A 27,739-nucleotide genomic window follows, 5' to 3' on the forward strand; every position below is an offset into this window, starting at 1 on the left:
TCTTTATTTTACTTGTTGTTCATTGTTGAATGCCGTACAGTGACCTATACACATATATAAACAAGTCTTGATTGAAAACAACATTCAAATTTATGAAAATGTTGGATAAAAACCTCAATTGTATACTGACGTCTGCATGCAAAACAAATTCTTGATAGAGAAGTCTAATTACTGCACATACAACATTTTGCAAGAGACCAAAAATATTTAAAAAGTACATGTAAACAAAACACATTTGACTACCAGGTCAAACAATAGATGTTCTTTAACACTCCAGACTGCATGATGGCGATTGCCAATAAACGACTCAATCGATCTTAGTTATTCATTTAATACCAAATATTTAAAAACAGAATACCACATCTTCTTATTTCTATATTAACAGTTTTGTTTAAATACAAATACTATTTGTATGAGTTCGAATGGTTTACCCATGCAAGGTCTACTCGAGAATTCAAACAATTTAACAAATTAAACTATACATACATTTTTAATTTTATGACGACATCAATATCAGCATTCTTTATTAACATTTATTCTACATATCATAATAATTTAATAGAAAAACTAAACACAATTTTGAGGAATAAAAATATCCTCATTCTATACAACCTCTGAAAAGATTGAGTTTGGTTAAATGAAGTCTTCATAATGAAAACTGATCCTTTGAAAAATGACAGAGTTAAATCTCAAATATTAAAAAGATGTAAAGAACAATGGACCCGATAGAAAACCAAACTTTGGAAATTCGTGTGAGTGAAAAATAAATGCAGAAAAATCAGCGTGCATAGACTGATTGATATGAGGTAAACATATCCTCAAATCGTATCATCACTGCTATCTGTATCACTATCACTGCTTTCATCAGAACTCTCCTTCTTTTTCACAACTGGGGCCCGGTTTCCTTTACCCACCAAAGTCTTTGCTCGAGCTGCCGAAGGTGGACGAGATGTGACTGTATGCGACGACTTGGTTGAATACACATTCTGGGCGTGATTTTGTGAAACTGGAGCCGTCTCCGGACTAGGTGAAGGTGTTTGTCCTAAACGAGCCTTCAGACGAATAGTAGGACTGTAACAAAAAATGATGAGTTTTGTTATATTAATAAATGATACTTGAACTAGGATACTGCATTAAAATCAAGTTATTTTGAATGACAAGGCAGTCAAATGTACAAAGAAATCTACTTTCTAAATAGATATAAATTAAGATGAATTTAACTTATCTGAGCATACTCAAAGAACAAATCATAAAAATAATCAATTTATATCACCTGTGCAATACAGTCGCTTGACCATTTAATATAATTAAACAAATGAGCTGCCCAATGTTCTCTAGGCTAATATTCAAAGTTGTATGACACGGTCCTCTCGGGTCAAATCGTATCTAGCATAAAAGACAAGACCTTAAAGACACGTCAAGTCACAACATTCAGCCATGTTCAACCATAAAAAAGAACATTTACTAGTTAAGTTTAAGTAACATAGCATTAAGTTTCGATATTAAAATCTGGAATTAAAAAGTTATGATATAACGACTAATGAAGCATTCTGTTAAAAATTGCCTCTAATAAATAGTTTTACGTCTGTGCCTTCAGTAGAGAGATTGGTATTCTCAAACAAGTGCCTTGCAGCCAGTATCCCAATTCAGACTAGTTGCATAGGCAAATTTGATTAAGCCACACAGACAAATATCCATGACTCAAAAATACAATATTGACCGGTTATAAAAAGGCATGATCGATGCTGATTTTCGTTAGAATAACATTTGTGTCCAAGTAAACAAGCTTATCATTTGAGTAAGGGCGCGCGTTTCGTGTATTTACGACTTATCCGTGACGCGGGCCCTGAATCAAAACATTTGGAAAGCCAATTCAATTACGAAGATGAAAAGCATTGGAAAGTTCAAAACCAAGCATTCCGACCAAATAGTTGTAGTTGTGCCAATCTTTATCAGTTGTGCTCGAGGCCAATAGTAAAGTGGTGTTTAACAGACACAGTGGCAGATCCAGAAATTTTCAGAACAGCAATGCTTCTGTAATTCCTTATATAATATTTTTTTCCGCAGGTCCCTGCCCAAAACCATAAATCCGCCTTTGAGGCGTTGTAAAATAAAGTCCTAAATCATACCAGACGTAACTGTATTGATACATATCGCATGCACAACTTTAGGACATTAATTGGTGATATGAAAGCGCAAACAATTGTCTAAAATTTATAAAAAGTAGGAAAAAAAGATAATAGATTTTTTAAATTTTGATGATTTTATTTTTCAAATCAATTTTCGCCGATTTTTTTTTTCTATGCAAACTTTTAAAACTATTTTGAAAGGATCCATTCATTTATATTTCATTAAAATTATATCTATAGAAAAAAAGCTTTATTTCTATTTTCTGTTCCAGTTTAACTTACCACAGCTGTATTTTAAATATCTGTAACGTGTTCCATAGACGACAATAGACTAATAGCTGAGATGTAAAGTGAACCAAGTAAAACTGAGTGCTTGTATATTTGGTGAACACTTTTGATTGATCACATCAAGAGTCTTAAAACCTCTTTAAATAAACAATGGTTGCAAGGAATTCATCATAAAATTGAGAATGGAAATGATGAATGTGTCAAAGCGACCAAAGAGCAGACAACAACCGAAGGCCACCAATGGCCTTGGTCTTCAATGCAGCGAGAACTCCCGCTTCAATCTTCTTAGTGAGTTGTTTGGTTGATGATATAAGATGTTAATCCCATTTGATTATCACAGAGAACTCTGGAGTGAACCATATGTTTTACTTATGTAAATTAATCGTAAGTATATCTAATTAAATGACTATTGTACTCACCCTATTTTAATTGTTACACATTCGCATTAATATTTTGTATTAACGTTTCATATGAGGAAAATAAAAGTTAATTTATTTTTACTAGATACTTAGTACTTGATTATATTATATGTTACATTTAGATTAAAATTAAAAAGAAAAAATAGTTCAATATTAAAGCAAGGTAGGAGGCTTTGTAAAATGTCCAAGAATGGATTCACTGTTCCAGTATTCAGAGGCTTTACAATGTCAATGAATAGATTCACTGAGTCCAGTATTCAGAGGCTTTAAAATGTCAATGAATAGATTCACTGAGTCCAGTATTTAGAGGCTTTAAAATGTCAAGGAATAGACTCACTGAGTCCAGTCTTCAGAGGCTTTAAATGTCAAGGAATAGATTCACTGAGTCCAGTATTCAGAGGCTTTAAAATGTCAATGAATAGATTCACTGAGTCCAGTATTCAGAGGCTTTAAAATGTCAAGGAATAGATTCACTGAGTCCAGTATTCAGAGGCTTTAAAATGTCAAGGAATAGATTCACTGAGTCCAGTATTCAAAGGCTTTAAAATGTCAAGGCATAGATTCACTGAGTCCAGTCTCCAGAGCTTGAAAATGTCAAGGAATAGATTCACGGAGTCCAAGTCTTCATCAGAGTTTGAACGTGTGAAGGAATAGATTTATCAAGTCCAGACTTCAGAGTTTGAAAATGTCAAGGAATAGATTAACTGAGTTCAGTATTCAGAGCTTGACAATGTCAAGGAATAGATTCACTGAATACAGTCTTTTTATATAAATAAGACCGTTGTTTTTCCAGTTTGAATGGTTTTACACTAGTAATTGTTGGGCCCTTTCAAGCTTGCTGTTCGGTGTGAGCCAAGGCTCCGTGTAGAGGGTCATACCTTGACCTATAATGGTTTACTTTTATAAATTGTTATTTGGATGGAGAGTTGTCTCATTGGCACTCATACCACATCTTCCTATTACTATTCAGAGCTTGAAAATGTCAAGGAATAGATGAAGTGAGGGGTTCATGTCTTCTAACTGTGAAAATGTCAAAGAATAGATTCACTGAGTTTAGTATTCGGAGCTTGAAAATGTCAAAGCATAGATTCACTGAGTGTATTCTTTAGAGCGTGAAAGTTTCTAGGAAACGATTTATCAAGTCCAGACTTCAGAGTAATAAAATGTCAAGGAATCGATAAACTGAGTTCAGAGTTTAGAGCCTGAAAATGTCAAGGAACAGATTAACGGAGTCCAGTCAGAAGAGCTCTAAAATGTCAAGGAATAAATTCACTGAGTCCATACTTCTGAGCATGAATATGTCAGGTAATAGATTCACCGAGTCCAGTTAGAAGAGTTCATGTATGCAATAGTATAAGTTTGATAATGCTTTAATATAAATAGGCGTAAGCATTTTAAAAATCTATTGTTAATTTTGTATTTTGAACATTCTAACTGACAGCTCAAATTTATTAGAACAATTTTTTTAGTTATCTTTTTTTTTATTTCAGATTGTCATATTTGTATTGTGTTGATCTTGTCCGTTCCGCATTCCCTCCATTGTGGTAGCTTGGCAAAACCTATAGAACCAACACTCATTGTAGTTGAAACATTATTTCAACGTGCAGTGTATATATTTTCTCGTTATTTTGTCAGTCATGTGCATGTGTAAATGCATGCATTCCAATGATATGTTATGCGCATAGCCAACTAGATACAATAACGTATTAACCCTGTGTTGGGTACTCTTAAATTAAGGGTTTCAAAATTTCTCTCAACTAAGCAGACTATGAGGGATTCACGTCTGTTACTGATGCATTAGCTGCCAAATTCATGTTCACTAATTTGAATCAAATTCTCCTATTTGATATATAACTTACCAAACGTATATTCAAATTACAAAAAAGCCCGAAAGAAACAGTTAAATTGGTATATAAATATGATGTCATATGAGTACCACTCTGTGGAGTACCAACGAGACAACTTCCATCCAAGTCATGGATGTATAAAACATGACAGTAATGGTTTAAGTACGGCCTTCAACACGGAGCCTTAGTCCACACAGAACAACAAGTTAAAGAGGTCCCAAAATGACTAGTGCAAAAACAATTCAAACAGGCAAACCCACGGTTTAATCTATATAAAAAACGAGAAAAGACAAGTTTACACTTTTGAACCACACCGACCATCGACAACCCTCCTGATAACATATCGTGCGTATGTAAGACTAGACGCAATCTAATTACCTATTGAAATAAACTCAGAAGACTGAGTCATATAACCAGACAAATAGAAAAGACAAGACAAGCAAGTGTTATCGTATAATGACGATTTTTCTAGGTCTGTTTGGTTTTATGTTAATATGAGCTAAACAATGGGTGACTGTTTATTGTGGCAGAAGATAAGAGAACACAGGGTTACATTATTGTATCTAGCATGGATCACATCCAGCTAGAGTGTAAATATAATAAACTTTTGTAATTATCTTTAAAATATAAAAGAGAAAAGTACAAAGACTAACAACAAACGGTGGAATCTGAGACATTATAATGGAATCATCATTATATTGGTGAAAATCCGATTAAGTTCACTGAACATTAAGAATCAAAACATAACAATGTGAATTTAGTTAGCTGAATATTAGTTTGGAAGAGGTCACAAAATCTAAAAATAAAATGGCAGTAGGAAATAAAGCACTATGTTTTACCTAGAATCAGCTTCCCTATAAATAAACAAAGTAAACATATACAACAATTTGTAAGGACAATAACTCCTATGAAGAGTCTATGAAAATTAATCTCTGTATAGGGGCAATAACTCCTATGAAGAGTCTATGAAAGTTAATCTCTGTGTAAGGGCAATAACTCCTATGAATAGTCTATGAAAATCAATCTCTGTATAGGGGCAATAACTCCTATGAAGAGTTTATGAAAGTTAATCTCTGTGTAAGGGCAATAACTCCTATGAAGAGTCTATGAAAATTAATCTCTGTATAGGGCAATAACTCATATGAAGAGTCTATGAAAGTTAATCTCTATGTAAGGGCAATAACTCCTATGAAGAGTCTATGAAAATTAATCTCTGTATAGGGCAATAACTCCTATGAATAGTCTATGAAAGTTAATCTCTATGTAAGGGCAATAACTCCTATGAAGAGTCAATGAGAATTAATCTCTTTATAGGGCAATAACTCCTATGAATAGTTAATGAAAGTTAATCTCTATGTAAGGGCAATAACTCCTATGAAGAGTCTATGAAAATTAATCTCTTTATAGGGCAATAACTCATATGAAGAGTCTATGAAAGTTAATCTCTATGTAAGGGCAATAACTCCTATGAAGAGTCTATGAAAATTAATCTCTGTATAGGGCAATAACTCATATGAAGAGTCTATGAAAGTTAATCTCTATGTAAGGGCAATAACTCCTATGAAGAGTCTATGAAAATTAATCTCTTTATAGGGCAATAACTCATATGAAGAGTCTATGAAAGTTAATCTCTATGTAAGGGCAATAACTCCTACGAAGAGTCTATGAAAATTAATCTCTGTATAGGGCAATAACTCCTATGAAGAGTCTATGAAAGTTAATCTCTGTGTAAGGGCAATAACTCCTATGAATAGTCTATGAAAATCAATCTCTGTATAGGGGCAATAACTCCTATGAAGAGTTTATGAAAGTTAATCTCTGTGTAAGGGCAATAACTCCTATGAAGAGTCTATGAAAATTAATCTCTGTATAGGGCAATAACTCATATGAAGAGTCTATGAAAGTTAATCTCTATGTAAGGGCAATAACTCCTATGAAGAGTCTATGAAAATTAATCTCTGTATAGGGCAATAACTCCTATGAATAGTCTATGAAAGTTAATCTCTATGTAAGGGCAATAACTCCTATGAAGAGTCAATGAGAATTAATCTCTTTATAGGGCAATAACTCCTATGAATAGTTAATGAAAGTTAATCTCTATGTAAGGGCAATAACTCCTATGAAGAGTCTATGAAAATTAATCTCTTTACAGGGCAATAACTCATATGAAGAGTCTATGAAAGTTAATCTCTATGTAAGGGCAATAACTCCTATGAAGAGTCTATGAAAATTAATCTCTGTATAGGGCAATAACTCATATGAAGAGTCTATGAAAGTTAATCTCTATGTAAGGGCAATAACTCCTATGAAGAGTCTATGAAAATTAATCTCTTTATAGGGCAATAACTCATATGAAGAGTCTATGAAAGTTAATCTCTATGTAAGGGCAATAACTCCTACGAAGAGTCTATGAAAATTAATCTCTGTATAGGGCAATAACTCATATGAAGAGTCTATGAAAGTTAATCTCTATGTAAGGGCAATAACTCCTATGAAGAGTCTATGAAAATTAATCTCTTTATAGGGACAATAACCCCTATGAAGAGTCTATGAAAATTTTGGTGGAAATGAGAAGTAGGTAGATTCTTAGTAGGTACATTCTGATCATATCTGTCCTGTCAGATAAAATTTACTACATCTACCATAGTTTTTAAAATATAAGAGAATTAATTAATTTTACCCCTAAGTACTATATTTTAGCCAAGGTGGTCATGTGTGTTGACTAACTTGGTTAAAAAACACAATTTGATTTTATTAAATATTGTAATCAATCATCATAAGTTTAGATGTTAATGGTTCAGTAGTTTCAAAGGAGAAGATATTTAAAAAAAGTTTATGACTAAACTCAAACAACTCAGACATCAAGTGATGACAATAGCTCACATGCCTTTAGGTTCAGGTGAGCTAAACAAAAACAACTTTTGACATTAATGTAACCTGTGCTACTTATCAAATCTGGTATAAAGGAGGAAATTTATCATGGTTAACTTACATACCAAAAATCAGCCCAATATCTGAAGGCATTTAGAAAAAAAATATTCAAGATAATAACAACTAGAGGCTCTAAAGAGCCTGTGTCGCTCACCTTGGTCTTTGTGAATATTAAACAAAGGACACAGATGGATTCATGACAAAATTGTGTTTTGGTGATGGTGATGTGTTTGTAGATCTTATTTTACTGAACATCTCTATCTACAATAAACTTGGCCAAGTAGTTACAGTGGAAAGAGTTGGTAAAAATTTACAAATTTTATGAAAATTGTTATAAATTGACTATTTTGGGTATGTTGACTTATTTTTGGGTCTTACTTTGCTGTACGTTATTGCTGCTTACAGTTTATCTCTATCTATAATAATATTCAAGATAATAACCAAAAACGGCAAAATTTCCTTAAACTTACCAATTCAGGGGCAGCAACCTAACAACGGGTTGTCCAATTCATCTGAAAATTTCAGGGATGATAGATCTTGACCTTATAAACAATTTTAATTGTGTCAGATTTGCTCTAAATGCTTTGGTTTTTGAGATATAAGCCAAAAACTGCATTTTACCCCTATGTTCTATTTTTAGCCATGGCCACCATCTTGGTTGGTTGGCCGGGTCACCCGACACATTTTTTAAACAAGATACCCGTTATGTCGTCCGTCGTCGTCGTTAACTTTAACAAAAATCTTCTCCCCTGAAACTACTGGGCCAAATTTAACCAAACTTGGCCACAATCATCATTGGGGTATCTATTTTAAAAAATGTGTGGCGTGACCTGGCCTACCAACCAAGATGGCCACCATGGCTAAAAATAGAACATACAGGAAAAATGCAGTTTTTGGCTTGTAACTCAAAAATCAAAGCATTTAGAGCAAATCTGACAGGAGGTGAAATTGTTGTCAATATCAGGTGAAGATTTATCTGCCCTCTGAATTTTCAGATGAATCAGATTACCGGTTGGTAGGTTGCTGCCCCTGAGTTGGTAATTTTAAGGAAATGTTGCTGTTTTTTGTTATTATCTTGAATATTATTATAGATAGAGATAAACTGTAAACAGCAATAATGTACAGCAAAGTAAGACCTAAAAGTAAGTCAACATGACCAAAATGGTCAATTGACCCCCTAAGGAGTTATTGCCCTTTATAGTCAATTTTAAACAATTTTCATAAAATTTCACTTTACATTTTCCACTGAAACTACTGGGCCAAGTTCATTATTGATAGAGATAATTGTAAGCAGCAAGAATGTTTAGTAAAGTAAGATCTACAAACACATCACCATCACCAAAACACAATTTTGTCATGAATCCATCTGTGTCCTTTGTTTAATATTCACATAGACCAAGGTGAGCGACACAGGCTCTTTAGAGCCTCTAGTTTAAACTAGATACCCCAATGATGATTGTGGCCAAGTTTGGTTTAATTTGGCCCAGTAGTTTCAGAGGAGAAGATTTTTGTAATAGTTAAAGACGACGGACGACGGATGCAAAGTGATGAGAAAAGCTCACTTAGCCCTTCAATAGCAGTTTGAGAATAAATTATCTTACTTCTTATTACACAAGAAATTATGTTTTATTGTTGGAAATGTAACTATTAAACAGCTGAAACTATTCTATTGGGATTTTATTTTCATCTCGTAAATTTGTAGAATTACATTTCATTTACAGTAAATTTCATTAACATGAGAAAATTTTTCCTTTATTATTATACATATATACCTTAAGATATCTATGTCATTCCTAAATGAAAAGGCACAAGTTTGAATCTTATTCAAAATAAAAATCAAATGGATAAATACAACAGCCTACAAAATTGACAAAATGTAAATATGTTTTAAATATCAATTACATAATATAAAATTGTGTTAGCTGTATGTTAGTAAATGTGCAAAGCTAATATAAAAGTGAATTGGTTTAGGAAAAGCCTCTACTAGAAAATTTTCTCCTGCACAGTGTATATATATTTGAATATGCAACCTTCAATACCCAACTCTCTTTATTGTTATTCATGATTACTAATTATGTGCTAACACCTATACTGTTGTGATTGATAAAACCTTTCACCAAAATGTGTGATTTATAACCTGCCCTTACCCATTATCAGAGAGGAGGTATACAATTACCAAACGAAATGAGTCAATGTGAGATTGTATTTACATCCCACTTTATGAAATCTATAAAACTTTTTTAGATTTTCAAACATTTTTTAGACATGGATCAGTTTCATGTACGGGTCTAGAAGCAATACTTCTAGAAAGACCTTGTTTGAAAAATAGTTGTAATATTCTTCACTATAATACTTTTCTTTCTAGTATTTGCACAATGAATACCAAACCACACAACATGCAAACTAAAATTAGGAGATAACTGTATTGTATTTTAAGCTCCGACGGCATCAATTGGGGATTTGATGGTCGCAAATTAAGTTTACTGGCGACACGTTAGCGGAGACAGTAAACGGGTATTTGCGACCATCAAATCCCAAATTGATGCCGTTGGAACTTAAAATACAATATTGTTATCTCCATTCTAATGAAACTGACAGAAAACAACGTTAAAACATGTATTTAAAATCTGTCATATGCCGTCTGCGCTTGCGCATACGTCCCATAGCATCAATTGTCAATTGATGCCATATAAGAAAGTGACGTTATCCAATCAAAATGAACGTTACAAACGTTGTTGCATTAGAATATGTATTGAATAAAAATAACTATGTTATTAAACAGCTGGAAAAAATGTAAGAATAAAATGAGCTAAATCCTCTAGGTTTAAGCTAACAAAAATATAAATGTAAAAATCTAATTTAAACCAATTAATACAGACATTCATTTCTACCTTTATATGGTATAAACTCCTCTCCTTCTAAATGTTAGATATTCCTTTGTATTCCCAAAGTCTCTTTAACAGATGGTCTGCAATACTCTCTTAATATAAGAGCAGTGTCTCCCTTAATGATGAACTATAATGTAGCTTTCAATCCCTAAAACTAGTGTCTCCTTTAATGATCAACTACAATGTAGCTTTGAATACCCCAAAGCAGTGTCTCCTTAATTGGTGTTTAACAATGTAGCTTTGAATCTCAAAACTAGTGTCTCCCTAAATAATGAACTACAATGTAGCCTTGAATCCCGCAAAACAGTGGCCCTCGGCTGTTGTCTTATCAATGGTCAGGTTATTGTCTCTTTGACACATTCCCCATTTCAATTTTCAATTTTATCTCCTTAATTGGTGATTTAAAATGTAGCTTTGAATCCCCTAACTAGTGTCTCCCTAAATGATGAACTACAGTGTTGCCTTGAATTCCCAAAGCAGTATCTCCTTAATTGGTGATTAAAAATGCTGCTTTTAATCCTGAAAGCATTGTTACTCTAGCCTACTATTAATGTTATTCTGCATATACATATACTAGCTATATTTGGCACAAATTTTAAGAATTTTTTGCTTTTCAATTATCTTCAAAATTGTTTTTCATTCAAGCTCAACTGTTGAGTGTTATTAAGACAAAACAACATCTGGTCTACCAAGTTATAAGACTGGTACCTCTGATGATCTTTGATGAGTTTTATAGCTATTAAAACACATCAACATTTTTACAAATTGTTTAATGCTATAAAAAAAAGTATAACAATCACACAATTTAAATATACAAAATGTATTATTCAACTAGAGGATTCAAATAATCTAATTAGCACCTGCATGTTTGTGTTAAGTTAATAAAAAAAATCCAAATTGAATTCTATCTTATTATTTCAAATCACTATTTCACTATGATAGATTTCAAGTTCCAAATTTTTGTATATCATTGAACATGTCATTGGAATTTTGTAGGAAAGGATCTGTTGGTATTTCACTTCCTGGATTTAAGTAATCAGAACACAGTCCCATGATGTCCTGTCAGTAAGAAGGTTGAATGCTATTTTGAACTTAAACATTTAACTGGTGATTTGGTAAATTGGCTTTCAATAATTCCTTTTCATTGGGGAAATTTTTTTTATAAAAAAAAAGTATAATGAACCAGGAATTCTATAAGGAAACAATAACACAAACTTACTTATGAAATGTCTTTCCTAATGTGGCTCAAATTCTTCAAACATGAACCAAAAGAATCATCTTCCAGAAAATCAGTGTTTACATATAAATTCACCAGCTAAGACATAGTTGGTAACACAAACAAGGTAAAGCAGTATGTGAGCATATTTTTGTTTACATTTTCTGCATAAGCAAGGTACACATGTATATAGTGATGCCTCTTCCCAATAACTGAAAAATTTTAGCTGCATTCCAGATCTTTGAGATAGGTGACAAAAACATATTTTTTTAAGTGGCTTATTCTTATTTTAACTTATTACATTTACCTATATTTGATTACAAAAATATAATAACCAGCACTTTTTACAGCTAATTTATCATTCTGAAATGTAAAGCACTAGCAACAAGCCCTATGGCTGGAAGCTACAGAGATTAAAGTAGTAACGGGCAAGTAACATTTGCACAAGATACCGATATGGTTAAATGAAATGTTTTTAATTGGAATTTGAAACTGGTCGACATCACAGTAATTTTGGTAGACACTAAATGCCTTTTATGATTTCAAAGATATGTAAATGTGAAAACACATGATATATTAAAGTGAACCAATGTGAATCAGTAGTACGGTAGAGTACATGAAATATTAGTATGTACAAATTCAAAATTTATCAGTTTTACTTTTTCTGTATAAACAGGACCCTACATCTTTGAACAGCTAAAGATTAAGACTGAATAATAATGTTGTACCTGCTAGGAAAGACAATATTTGCATTTAAGAGAACTGAAATTCCTTTAAGCAATTTTATTTCAAATTTACAATCAGCACACAATGCAAAATAACACTACGGTAAAAAATTTAATTGAGACAAATATTTTTAAAGGACGAAACAAAATGTCATACAAAGAAGCAGCCCAACACCACATCCCATCCTCATTAATAATTATATATGCTTATCCTTCAAACAGCTACCCTGAAAAATGGAATTAAAAAACAACTTCAAACTTGGTCAATATAAAACATGTTAGTTTATGAAATGTTTTGCTAAATCATGACAGATTTATCAAACCTTACATGATGATGTTATAAAGTTACTTTTATTATCATCTACGTTTTGCTATAAATTTATCAACATCATAACTAGATAAACTAACACCATAAGATCATATTTATGGCATAAAGTTCTCGCCATAGAAGAACCACTGGCAAAATTTATCTTGAGATGTGAGATGAAGTTACTGACGTTAAAGAAGCAGTAAAACCTATATCATGCTGTTGTCTTTGTCATACCCGTAGCCACGGGGGGTTCGGATGACCCCCCCCCCCCCCCCTTGAAAACAAATAAGCACTGTTAAAGTCAACGTTCTGTTCGAATTGTGACTGTTAAAGTCAAGTTTGTGAGTCCAAATAACCCCCCCTTGGAAATTCCTGGCTACGGGCCTGTTTGTTATTTCTTTTTTTCTGCTATTAATTTAGTAATTTTTAAAAATTTCTTGCAAGCAACCTTCTGATTCTTTCATATTAATTGAACTATTAGGACCTCAGGGAAGATTAATTTATTGTAAATAACTGAGTTTACCCTCTTTAAATAAAGAATTTATTATTATTATTAGTATTCATATAAAACAAATTAACTGGTTTGGATTGTGTAAATTAACTATAACCATGATAACTGTGCCACAACTTGCCATATTTTAAAGAACGTTACCACACACTTATTGCTGTGTAAGGTTGAACGAGATTTTCTCTCCATAGCAGAAGATATTACATGCTTTTCAAGAGACAAATCTTCAGAGGGTGATTTGGTTAAAAAAATATAGCTGGGCTTGAAAGAATATCTGAAGAGTTGACACTTATGTAGAAGGCAAATTTTGGTCAGGAAAAATCATTTTAGGTACTTTCCTTTTTGAATTTTCCTCAGAGTTCAGTATTTTGTGATTTTACTTTCTGAAAAGGAGTATGTCGACTCATCTGACACTTTCCCAATATATATGTTAATTATTTATTACACAAGCCCGTAACCCTACTTCCCTTCTTAATCTGCATTAAAGTCTGGATTTCAATATTAGATGGTAGTGGTTAAAAACAAAAGACAGCCTTATAAGTTAAAAGAGATACAAAAGCAACTTTCCTTGACTGAGAACCCTTTACTGATATGATAATACATTATTTAACAGGCCATTGTTAAAACAGATTTTAAGTCCTTAACATAATCATTTTATTCATATTTCAGGGGAAATAAATTTGTTAGAAGCAGTAATAAAAGAAAACATGAAAGTTATGTTTTAGATCCCCCTCCCCTGAAAATTGTAAAAATAGGTTTGGTGGCTTCATAATCCAACAAATTAAAATCATTTGCCTTATAATTTGAATATTTCTTTACGTTAATTTTTTTATCCAAAAAGTTCCCAAATCAGTTGCTATAAAATGATCTATTTGAGTGATAAACAGTATTTGCTCTATATATCACATTGTATGACAACATCTACCTTTTTTTTCCATAAAGATATACAATATACATGTATATATATGAATACAATATTTGACACTTTCTATCGTAATTTTTATATATAATTACAATGTATATATACACAACAAAAATTTGCCAAATAATACTAATTTTGAGTTATATATACACGATCCACTGGGAAGTGAAAGGTTCTGCTTGGAGAAAATTTTCTGTATTAGAGGAAAGTTAGGTGCAGAGTGCAAATTTTAAAGTTCTTACGTTGTCAATTCTGAATCAGCTCCTTCTAACAGTTCAGATTTAGTTGGAAGTCGACCTGAAAAATAGCAAAACAAGACCAGTTTAGAAAATATCCCTCTTACATAAAACATTTAACAATTTTACATGTATACAACTTCCAGAAAAAAGATATGCAATTTTCAACTAATTTAAGTTTAAGGTGGTACCCAACACTTTAACTAAAATTAATTTGGCTCGTTTAATTTTCTTGAAATTTTGACAAAGTATTTACTTTGATCCTTTGACAAAAATATAAAAACTTTTTAAAAATTTGAACCAACCGTTTTAACTGAAAAATTACACTGGTTATATAGCAGTTTGACAAACACTTATATTTATCATTGAGAAGCTTAATATTCCCTTAACAACACAACGTAATTAAAACGTTTAGCTGATTTTACAGAGTTATCTCCCTGTAGTGTTAAGTACCACCTTAAAGGTTTTACATTTAAATAAAACACTTAAACATAAGGGATCTATGTAAATTGTCTATTTTGTCTAAAGTACAAATGTATTTATGAAACAAATTATTTTTATATAACTGCATACACTGTCAATGCATATGAATTGAGATTAAAATAAGTTTTCTACCATTACAATGCAGGCTGACAAATTAAGGAACAATATTGACATGGTGCAGCATGATAAACTTTAATTATTTATTTTCATAGGTAACAAATTTTATGGAATGAGGAAAGCTATATTTTTGTGGATACTTCAAACAGCTGTTTTGACAAATTCTGCAAACAAATGTAAAATAACAACAACAAAAAAACTCAAATGGGAAGTCCAAAATCAAATGGCAAAATTAAAAACTCAAACACACCAAAAAACAAATGGATATAAAGTGTTGTTTTAATTTTTGTTTGCCACAGTATACATTCACATAAAAAATTAGCACTTGAGGAGATTCATTTGACAAACAGAACACCTTTCACAGAAATAATATTTTCACTTTTAGTCCAAACCTGTTTACATGTTGAGTTTCATCTTTTTTTTATCACTTACCTATATGATCATTGATTGACTCACTCTTTGCCATGGCCATCAAAAACCCATAAAATGACACTCTTGGTACATTAAATAAAATCTCCTTTAAACTGTTTGCTGGTGGTGTACTGAAAAAATAATAATACATCTACGAAATTGTCAGTCACAGAGATATGTCTTGCCAGCTTAAACTAATTGTATTTGCTGTAAAAAACAATGGGCTATCTCACCTAAAACTTGGGGTACCATAATATACTCATTGATTTAGTAGACCTATCATACAATAGTATTTTAAAATTAAACTATCATAATGTAGTCAATGAATTTTTAAGACATCTTTGGTGAACCTATTGGATGTATACTGGTTGATACTTCAGTCTTGATAACATGATTTGATTTGATAGTTGTTATTGGCTTTAAACTAGCTTCAGCTACCACAAGTACTCTCAGATTGGTGCTTTGTGTCTTAAGTCTGTGTCAGTTGTCTCATTATTATTTTGTTTGCTTTGTATGTGTGTGATCTGATGAGTAAGGTGTTTTACATTAGACTAGTATAGTTTGTGCTTATGTTGTGCTGATACATCACTGTTCCAAGATAGGGAAGGGTTTGGCACCTGCTAACATTTTTAACCCTGCTGCATTCTGTTTGTGCATGTTCCAGGTTGAGAAGCCAGAAAATTCATTATTTGTCATTTGTTGCTGTATATTATATCTTTTTTTCGCTTATTTTCTTTTGTATAAATCGGGCCTTTAGTTTTCTTGTTTGATTTTTTTGACATTTGTCACGTCCTGGAGTCAGTTTCACAAAAACAATTACGACTAAGATTTATCGTAAGTTATGAACAATTCAGTATACTGACGATCAATCTTAGTCATAAGTTTTTTTGTGAAACCGACTCCAGATCTTTTATAATGAGCTAAACAGTGTGGTTGAAGGCTGTACAGGACCTATAGCTGCTACCTGCTATGTCATTGGTCAGTCTCTGGTGAGAAAGTTGTCTTACTGTCACATCTTTTTTTTTATTAATTCTATAGGGGCTCAGTGGCCTAGGGGTTTTTAAAGGTAGTTGAACCTCTGCATCAGTTGACTATCAACACTAACAGAGGTTGTGAGTTTGAATCTGATTTTTGGCACTAGTATTGTCAGTTTTCCTATCAGAGGTCATGCTTCTCTCGAGCTTCCTCCACCAAAAAAAACCTGACGGCCATGAAATAGCACAATAGTGCTGAAAGTGGTGTTAAACAACAATCAATCAATCATCTATTTTTTATGATGATCCTATCATTCTTATAGTTAGACTTAGCATACTACAGTGTATCATATACCTATAATTTGACCTATCACATAGTGGGAACACAGCTCTGAAGTACTGCAGTGTATGATTTACCTATAATTTGACCTATCACATAGTGGGAACACAGCTCTGAAGTACTGCAGTGTATGATTTACCTATAATTTGACCTATCACATAGTGGGAACACAGCTCTGAAGTACTGCAGTGTATGATTTACCTATAATTTGACCTATCACATAGTGGGAACACAGCTCTGAAGTACTGCAGTGTATGATTTACCTATAATTTGACCTATCACATAGTGGGAACACAGCTCTGAAGTATTGCATAGCATCAACTCCATCTGCAGGATGGTGGCTATTCTGATGAATACTGGTGTCGTCCGTTCCTGATGGCACTACAACAGGGTCCCGAGGACTTCTCTGAGTTTGAATTAGGGACTGGTATTGGTCATGTACTTTCTCTATAAACTCTACAAAGAAATAAGATAACATTACCAACAAGATCATAAATTGTAGGTTTTCACCATCAATGTCACAAGTTCTGGTTTAGAAATCTTACTGTTAAAATAATGTTTGAAATTCCAAACAATGTTTTTGTCTTTCTAAACTTCATGACAATACTTTATCTCTTATATTTGGAACAGAATTCAATTTATAATTTTTTGACGTGATTAATTGAAACTTTGATGAAGGGAAAACACATGGTTCAAGATGTATCAAGAAAACCAAAATTTTGCCCTAATGTAAGTCTATTTAATGTTGATGTCATCTTGAACTTTGCCATACTGATCTCAAATTCAATCATCCCATTAAGCATTACCAAAACTAGTTTGATTGTAAAGGTACCTTTATGAAAACAATATTTAAGTCTTTCAACAGCTGCTGTGATTTTAAGCTATGACCTATTGGATGCCCAGATTGAATTCATCAAATCATAAAGTATAAACCCATTTTGACAAATTATACACTTGCTGAGTTCCAATTTTCCACAAAAAGTAACTTGTAAATATTGAAGTTAGCATACCAATCTTTAGGGCCAAATAATATTATTACATTGGTTGCAATGAATTACATTGATTTCCCAGTTAAATAAAAACCGATAATTTCACATGTGAAATAAACGTGGTTATTTCACTCTCTGACGTCATACAACAATAGGCGTTGTCAAGACGTCGATAACGTGGGATCAAAACAAATTGTCAATGCGTAGGAAAAAGATATAGTTCCTTACATTTTCTACATTAATTTCATAAAAAAAGGCATTTGCCAATGTAATAAAAAGAATAACTAATCGCCGTATTTGAATATAAAAAATAAGACAACTTGTGACCGAACGCCGCTATGGATTAAACTCGTGCTGCGCACTCGTTTAATCCATGCGTCGTTCGGTCACGCGTTGTCTTATTTTTTATATTCAAATACGGCGATTAGTTATACTATAATTATTCTGAAAGAAAAGAAATGTGTTAATGCTAAAACTGCATTCTGAATATCATTGACTTACCATTTAGTGGTTGCCCTTAATCTCCTTAATTACAAACTCAAACATTTAAACTAGGGAAAAGTTTCAAAGTTAATAAACCAGGAATGAGGGGGAAAGGCCAAATGATCTCCATGGAAATGAGTTGTCCCATTGAATATACAACTGCATACCTCTAAAAATATCATTGACTTATCATAAGGGGTTTCCCATATAAAACTGACCTAATCACAAATTTTAACATGTATATCCAAAGCAACAATTACAAAGTCAATAGACCATATGACTAAGGGGACATGGCCATATCATTTCAATGGAAATGAGATGTCCTAATGCTTATACACATGCATACCAAATGTCATTGATTTACTATCAGTGGTTCTCCTTAAAATGACCTAAGCATAAACTATAACAAATCGTTTATGCTGGAAACAAAATACATATGTCCGGGTTTTTTTACTCCATCAAGGAGTGATAAAAACTACATGTTACTAAGGTCATTCCATATTATTATATAAAAGGTAAAATATCATTCTTGTTTAACTTGCTCTTTTTAACTTTCAAAACACAATTATTATATAAATAGGTAATCAAACAATCTATACTGCAATCTGTAAACAATGAGTAGAATGTATATAGTAATGATTACCTTCATAGTAAAACTGGATTTGAAATGCATAAATAAAGTCAGAGAAACTAATCAGACAATCCATAGCATCATCAAGAAGAATGATCCTACAATATATAAACATATAGATGAGAAAATCGCTAAGATCATCAAGAAGAATTATACTTAAATACACAAATATTAAACAACACAATCAGTGATCAAACTTGGTCTTTTTCAAAGTTTGTACGCCCTTTCTGAGTGCTGCTTTGTGCCTCTTTTCAGATGCCCTGCCCTTTTTTGCAAGTCCATACCTTTATTGTTGTAATATTTTGACGAAAATACTATTATTCTATTAATCCATCAATCAAACCTTATAATTGACCATTGTAATTGGTTTTACCATTCAATTCAGTCAGTCAGCATTTCAATTTAAATATTTCTCCATTTTTTTGTTATTTCCTCAATTTAAGAATCCTTTTACCCCAGACAATGTTTATTTATTTTCAAAAATGTTCATTTGATAAATTATTCCAGATTGGTTGTTTGTATGTATTTTTGTCACATTTTATAAAACTTTTCTTTGAAATCTTTTGACGATTTTGAAAATTAGATAAAACTTTATTCAAAAGATCAAAAATATTTTCACAATTCAAACATATGCTTTCTTTATCATGAACTGTGCAACAATTCTAAAATACCTAAATAGGAAAAAAACAGAAATAAAGAATGATCCTACATGTATATTAACAAAATATAAGATAAGACAGTACATGTACCCAATAACCATCCTAAAATACTAAAATATAACTTATACAATAATAAAATCCAGAAAGTTCTTGTTTGGGGTTGCAAAGAAGATGTGAAGAAAATTTCATATAGGGCAAGTATGTACCAGAATATTAGAGCATTCAGTTAACTGGAAGCTGATAAGAGATGAATCTGAAATCAAATCACACGGTATAGCATATTCACATGAAGCTTGATCACAAATTTCTTAAAACTCTATTTGTTTTTCCCTTTGAAAATGCACAGAAAATGACAAACATGGTCATTATGAGTAAGAAAATATAAGTAAAAGGTCCTTATAAGTAAGAATATATAAGTAAAAGGTCCTTATAAGTAAGAATATATAAGTAAAAGGTTAACAAGAAGTTGAGGAATGATGAAAACCCATTACACAGTAAAGTATGCTGTGTATAAAACCTGAAACTGATCTCTAGTTTCTGGGGAAAATGTGAAGGATATTTCATGGGAAGGACAGATATACGGACAATCAGATCAGACTTATCATTATCTTTTTTATATCCCTACTCTTAAATTTGAAGTAAGGGTATAAAAATTTGCATTGAAAATTTGTGAATGCATTATTTGCATTTAACATTTAACAAAAAAATCATTTGAAAAAACTAACCTATTTGCTTACCTTGCTGTCTTCTGTACAATTTCAAATGGAAAGTCAGGACATAACAAAGTAAGAAGGGAATGGTACTCATTAACACTGAGTAAATCTACAAAACAAGATATAGATTGGTGAATATCTCCATCAGACAACAAAGTCACCTGGGAATGGTACTCATTAACACTGAGATATCTACAAAACAAGATATAGATTGGTGAATATCTCCATCAGACAACAAAGTAAGAAGGGAATGGTACTCATTAACACTAAGTAAATCTACAAAACAAGATATAGATTGGTGACTATCTCCATCAGACAACATAGTCACCTGGGAATGGTACTCATTAACACTGAGTAAATCTACAAAACAAGATATAGATTGGTGAATATCTCCATCAGACAACAAAGTAAGAAGGGAATGGTACTCATTAACACTGAGTAAATCTACAAAACAAGATATAGATTGGTGACTATCTCCATCAGACAACATAGTCACCTGGGAATGGTACTCATTAACACTGAGTAAATCTACAAAACAAAATATAGATTGGTGAATATCTCCATCAGACAACATAGTCACCTGGGAATGGTACTCATTAACACTGAGTAAATCAACAAAACAAAATATAGATTGGTGAATATCTCCATCAGACAACATAGTCACCTGGGAATGGTACTCATTAACACTGAGTAAATCTACAAAACAAGATATAGATTGGTGAATATCTCCATCAGACAACAAAGTCACCTGGGAATGGTACTCATTAACACTGAGTAAATCTACAAAACAAAATATAGATTGGTGAATATCTCCATCAGACAACAAAGTAAGAAGGGAATGGTACTCATTAACACTGAGTAAATCTACAAAACAAGATATAGATTGGTGAATATCTCCATCAGACAACATAGTCACCTGGGAATGGTACTCATTAACACTGAGTAAATCTACAAAACAAAATATAGATTGGTGAATATCTCCATCAGACAACATAGTCACCTGGGAATGGTATTCATTAACACTGAGTAAATCTACAAAACAAGATATAGATTGGTGAATATCTCCATCAGACAACATAGTCACCTGGGAATGGTACTCATTAACACTGAGTACATCTACAAAACAAGATATAGATTGGTGAATACCTCCATCAGACAACAAAGTCACCTGGGAATGGTACTCATTAACACTGAGTAAATCTACAAAACAAGATATAGATTGGTGAATACCTCCATCAGACAACAAAGTAAGAAGGGAATGGTACTCATTAACACTGAGTAAATCTACAAAACAAGATATAGATTGGTGAATACCTCCATCAGACAACAAAGTAAGAAGGGAATGGTATTCATTAACACTGAGTAAATCTACAAAACAAGATATAGATTGGTGAATACCTCCATCAGACAACAAAGTCACCTGGGAATGGTACTCATTAACACTGAGTAAATCTACAAAACAAAATATAGATTGGGAAATATCTCCATCAACAAAGTAAGCAGGGAATGGTATTCATTAACACTGAGTAAATCTACAAAACAAAATATAGATTGGTGAATATCTCCATCAGACAACATAGTCACCTGGGAATGGTACTCATTAACACTGAGATAATCTACAAAACAAAATATAGATTGGGAAATATCTCCATCAGACAACATAGTCACCTGGGAATGGTACTCATTAACACTGAGTAAATCTACAAAACAAAATATAGATTGGGAAATATCTCCATCAGACAACATAGTCACCTGGGAATGGTACTCATTAACACTGAGTAAATCTACAAAACAAGATATAGATTGGTGAATATCTCCATCAGACAACAAAGTCACCTGGGAATGGTACTCATTAACACTGAGTAAATCTACAAAACAAGATATAGATTGGTGAATATCTCCATCAGACAACAAAGTCACCTGGGAATGGTACTCATTAACACTGAGTAAATCTACAAAACAAGATATAGATTGGTGAATATCTCCATCAGACAACAAAGTCACCTGGGAATGGTACTCATTAACACTGAGTAAATCTACAAAACAAGATATAGATTGGTGAATATCTCCATCAAACAACAAAGTAAGCAGGGAATGGTACTCATTAACACTGAGTAAATCTACAAATCAAAATATAGATTGGGGAATATCTCCATCAAACAACAAATGCACCTGGGAATGGTACTCATTAACACTGAGATAATCTACAAAACAAAATATAGATTGGTGAATATCTCCATCAGACAACAAAATAAGCAGGGAATGGTACTCATTAACACTGAGTAAATCTACAAAACAAAATATAGATTGGTGAATATCTCCATCAGACAACAAAGTCACCTGGGAATGGTACTCATTAACACTGAGTAAATCTACAAAACAAGATATAGATTGGTGAATATCTCCATCAGACAACAAAGTCACCTGGGAATGGTACTCATTAATACTGAGTAAATCTACAAAACAAAATATAGATTGGGGAATATCTCCATCAGACAACAGTCACCTGGGAATGGTACTCATTAACACTGAGTAAATCTACAAAACAAGATATAGATTGGTGAATACCTCCATCAGACAACAAAGTCACCTGGGAATGGTACTCATTAACACTGAGTAAATCTACAAAACAAGATATAGATTGGTGAATACCTCCATCAGACAACAAAGTAAGAAGGGAATGGTACTCATTAACACTGAGTAAATCTACAAAACAAGATATAGATTGGTGAATACCTCCATCAGACAACAAAGTAAGAAGGGAATGGTATTCATTAACACTGAGTAAATCTACAAAACAAGATATAGATTGGTGAATACCTCCATCAGACAACAAAGTCACCTGGGAATGGTACTCATTAACACTGAGATATCTACAAAACAAAAAAAAGATTGGTGAATACCAAGGCACATTAATGTTTGCTTTATAACTTGACTTGCAAGACATCTAAAAATTGACACTAAGGTTTGGTTGAGAACTAAACTTTGATTTTCAAACTGTAAAGTTTTCAATTTAATGTTGCAAGATTCCAGCAGGACCTGCATTTAATGGTAAAACTCAAATCATCCTCTTGGAAGATAAACAAACTTCATAATTTTTCATTTAAGCCATGTTTTGTCTGTACTTTTTTATACTTATAATGGTTTTGGTTCTCCTCTTTGTATCTTCTCTAAAATAGTTTTTATGTTTTAACAACCAAAGAAATAATTTTACAAAGTTTTGATACTTACCTCCCTTTTTACCAATCTGTCTGTAACATTTCCAGAATAACCGTACAAATGATGCTCTGTTGTGTGATGTCACATGTACAAATGAGTATTCTCTAAACATTGTATGGTTTCCATCTCGTAAGGCATTGAAGCTAGAATCATAAACTTTCAGTGAAAAACAAAAAAGACTTTTTAACTCCAAATGCAAATATTCTTTTCTAACTTAAAATTGGTGGTATTCCACTCCATTTTACTGACATAGGTAGTCAATGTCTTTAAACCTGCCCTAGTAGCGCACATTTATATAAAGCAAACAATTTTTTAAACTGTCTTTCTAATCTTTCATATTCATTGAAAACGGTTGCAATTATACTGAAGTTGTATATTAATCTTTTTATGAGGCCAAAAATAAAATATTGTTTGTTTCCCCTCACACGACCGACCCGGTAAAATCACCGCGACCCGAAAAATTTTATTGGCAATTCTTGTACACTATTTTTTTTTTGCTATGTTGGTTATTTGTGATATCTTTCCGATGCTGTAGTCAACGAGCGTTTTAAATCAAGGTATTTGTGCATTGAAGCGTCTACATGATTCGGAATCAAGGAAAACAAACAAAATGCTTTTCCACACGATTTGTTTGTGTGCAAGGGTGATCTTTTTTAAAAATAAAAAAAAACCTGAAGCATCTTTCAACCCACTGATTGCATCTATATTTGCTTTGTGTCTAACCTCTGTTCCTGTTTAAAGGATACAATCTAAAAGACTTTGAGTAAAAATGGCCCGACTCGTGCTTTAAAATCTATCTACTTTGTCTTTGAACAGGTTGGGCACAAGTCAGGAAATGTGGGCCCTGTTTTCTGGTGTAAAACAAACCCAGTTTAAATGGGGTTTCCTTTTTTTCAGTTATGGCATGAAAATTACAAAGGGGGACGTTATAACTGCATCAGTAGAATTCGTAAATACTTATTAAAAGCACTTTAGGAAATACAAAACATGAACATAAAGTGAAGCCTTGTTTCTTCTAGAACTCGAAAAAACATACAAATCTTTGTTTAGGAATCAATTGACCAAGCTGCATGATCCAGGTGTAACTGAACATAACTGAATTATGTTCACTTCTATTGAAAAAAAATTATTCATTGAATTTTAATTTCCAAGTGATTAACATACCTGTATCTTTTTGTCATCTCATAATTGATGATCAAGGTATGAATTGGTGAACAAAGGAATTGTTTTGTTGTGAGTTATGCATCAAATTAGACTTGAAATAAGCTTGATTTTTTAACTAAAAAAACACTTGCTATCATTAAGCATTGTTATCACAAGTAGAATGTGCGCTTTTATAGATTTCATTACATTCAATGAATAGGAAAAAAAAGGAGGTCCCTGTATACTGTTTTTTTTTAACACCAGAAAACTGGGGTGTCCACTGAATTAGAATACAGGGAATACCCCACTTTTCTTGACTTGAGCCTTACCTGTTGAATTTTGTACAAATTCAATATAGAAAACCATATCAAGAAATAAAATAAAATAATTTGCCTACCTACCTACCCATACCCTAACAACCTCAGTCGGGAGAGGGGAAACAAAGATATTTTTAATGTTGGCCTGATGTATATTAATTTTTTATTTACATTTAGACAAAATTTAATGATTAGTCTCTTTCATTTTCTGTATTAAAATTCTTTACACAGGTTACTTTTGGCTTTGCATCAGATCTTGTCTTCCTTCACTGATCATGAATTTTGCTATTTGAAATCTTAGTACTAAAATATATTTGATTTTAAGTATTGCATGCATGTGGATTCACTTATTTTCATGGGTACCAATTTTCATGGATTCAGGAAATCTTACATGTTCCTGGATATTTGATTTCATGGTTTTACTGAAGTCTCTATACAAACCAATAGAAAATTTGTTATTCATCGTACATTTAATTTCCTGGTTCACCTGTACCCATGAAAATTGATATCCAACCAATAATAATGAAACCATAGGACTGTACATAAAGAACAATCATTCTTTGCTTGGTTATTATTTAGCATTATTTGACTGTTTCCTTTACTTTTATAGTACTACAGTCTACTGACATGACTGATATTATAATAGGCTTTATGTTATCTATTTTTATTGTAGATGTTTCTGTGTACAAGGTTGAGATTATGATGGTTAAGTACTCAATAAACTATTATAACCATGCATTGAATGTTAATGTGCCTGTGTTAAGTCAGGAACCTTGTCAGTGGTTCTCTTTTGTTATACATTCTATATATCAGTATGTTATCCTCTTGATGGGTTGTTGGTTGTGAGTTACTATCATATTCATGTATACCCCATTAGATTACATATTCAATTTGAACTTGAAAAAGGTGTCAAGTAGCACTATGTTCATTAACAAACTTTCCCACTATTTCAGATATTGACAGTCACAATCGATATCCCTTTGTACGAATGCATCTATTGTGTTGGTTAGCAGAATTTCGAATAGGACTAAATTCTACCTCTGTAATAATCTTTTAACTAACACAATATTCTTCTGACTGACTCTACATAACACTTACTATTCACTTAGGAATTTAATGGAGTTCAGTTTTGGATTTTCTTCTCTGTGTTCTAACAGCTGGGCAATACTATCCTCAAAGTATATTAGTATATTGTGTTTTGCTGAAAAATAATAATTATTTATAATTTTACACAAATCCACAATCCTAAACAAAAAATAACCAGGAAATATATTTATAAAATGTGGTAACACTATAAACTAGAGGCTCAGTAGTTACAGTGGAAAAAGTTAGTAAAAATTTACAAATCTTATGAAAATTGTTAAAAATTGACTATACAGGGCAATAACTCCTTAGGGGTCAATTGACCATTTTGGTCATGTTGACTTATTTTTAGGTCTTACATTTTTGTACTTTGCTGTACATTATTGCTGTTTACAGTTGATCTCTGTCTATAATAATATTCAAGATAATAACCAAAAACTGCAAAATTTCCTTAAAATTACCAATTCAGGGGCAGCAACCTAACAATTAACAGATTGTCCGATTCATCTGAAAATTTCAGGGCAGATAGATCTTGACCTGATAAACAATTTTACACCTGTCAGATTTGATTTAAATTCTTTGGTTTTTGAAATATAAGCCAAACACTGCATTTTACCAATATGTTCTATTTTTGGCCATGGTGGCCATTTTGTTTGTTTGCCGGATTACCGAACACATTTTTAAAACTAGATACCCAATGATGATTGTGGCCAAGTTTTGTGTAATTTGGCCCAGCAGTTTCAGAGGAGATGATTTTTGACAACAACGACGGACGCCAAGTGATGAGAAAAGCTAAAAATACAGGAAAACAATGTTGTTGAAAATAGTGTAAAGATGTAAGATGCTTGTAATTTTGAAATTCTCAAAAATATTATTTTTTTGGCCTGTTTGGTCTGCCATTTAAATTGAATGTAAACAAAGCAATGGAAGCCAGAAGAGGGATTTTCTAAAGTTCTGAAATGTTTTTCTTAAATTTTATTTTAAAGACTATTAGAAAAGTAGTAAAAACTTATTCTGCACTAATTTTGTACGCTGGTATTATCATAGTGACATCAATGCAGAGTTTTCCCTGTGTGATAAGTTCAATAACAAAGTCTGAACAAACCAACATGATGACCCATTATACACCTTATCGCTAATCCCTGCTGACCCGTCTGCTTGAATTTTTGAGGTATACAACAATCACTTTTCCATTGTGGCGTCAGATATTTTGTTTTATGATGTCAAAATTTTACGGGAACCTTTGTGGTATACAGTTATGGCGGACAAATAGCGATAAGGTGTATAGACGTAACAGTAGGATATAAGGTCTAAACTTCTTTGACCACTTTTTTCGTGAACAAGAAAGTTAAAAACACTTATAATCTAATTTTATAATCGCACCTAGGTATTTTTCTGCTGACATAGAGAATCTATCTTCCGCTGACATTGCGTTTTTCTCTGGAATACACGAATTAAAGGTCAATGATTTATTTTAGTTGTCACAGTTGACATGACAACCAGTGCATTTTTGTGGATATCTCGAATTTTCTTATTTCGATTATCTTATAAGCGGTTCAAGCTGTACAGCGTCATGTCCTTATTTAATTGTGACGCATACTCTCCCAATTTCTACAAAAGGGGTTACATTTGGTTGGAAATTTGGTTTGTGAAGTTCAAAACAGTATTAAAAAAGTGCTAGTCTGCGTCTAAATGAAGTGTATAGAACGTGCGAAGAAACCATACATTTAAACGTTTAGAAGACATCGCAATATTTTT

The 27,739-nt window shown here is 32.4% G+C and overlaps 1 protein-coding gene across 3 annotated transcripts; it reads right to left on the bottom strand.

Annotated features, from left to right (window-relative positions):
* Nucleotides 1–315: 315 nt before the first annotated feature.
* On the bottom strand, nt 316–27,655 carry LOC143083810 (centriolar satellite-associated tubulin polyglutamylase complex regulator 1-like). 3 transcript variants are annotated; one of them, XM_076260185.1, is made up of 10 exons: nt 27,365–27,654; nt 25,997–26,099; nt 23,451–23,581; nt 20,244–20,328; nt 18,860–18,945; nt 17,008–17,200; nt 15,452–15,561; nt 14,426–14,480; nt 5,523–5,537; nt 316–1,071 (listed from the first exon to the last, which is right to left on the bottom strand). In XM_076260185.1, exons 1-10 carry the CDS (start codon nt 27,408–27,410, stop codon nt 819–821), a joined length of 1,077 nt encoding a protein of 358 aa, XP_076116300.1. In that variant the 5' UTR covers nt 27,411–27,654; the 3' UTR covers nt 316–818. The 3 variants fall into 3 exon arrangements, with proteins under 3 accessions (XP_076116300.1, XP_076116301.1, XP_076116302.1); XM_076260186.1 differs by lacking the exon at nt 5,523–5,537; XM_076260187.1 differs by lacking the exons at nt 316–1,071; nt 5,523–5,537 and adding an exon at nt 12,487–12,670 and having other exon boundaries at nt 27,365–27,655.
* Nucleotides 27,656–27,739: the final 84 nt, after the last annotated feature.

This window comes from Mytilus galloprovincialis, chromosome 7, assembly GCF_965363235.1.
Source record: "Mytilus galloprovincialis chromosome 7, xbMytGall1.hap1.1, whole genome shotgun sequence".
NCBI lineage: Eukaryota > Metazoa > Mollusca > Bivalvia > Mytilida > Mytilidae > Mytilus > Mytilus galloprovincialis.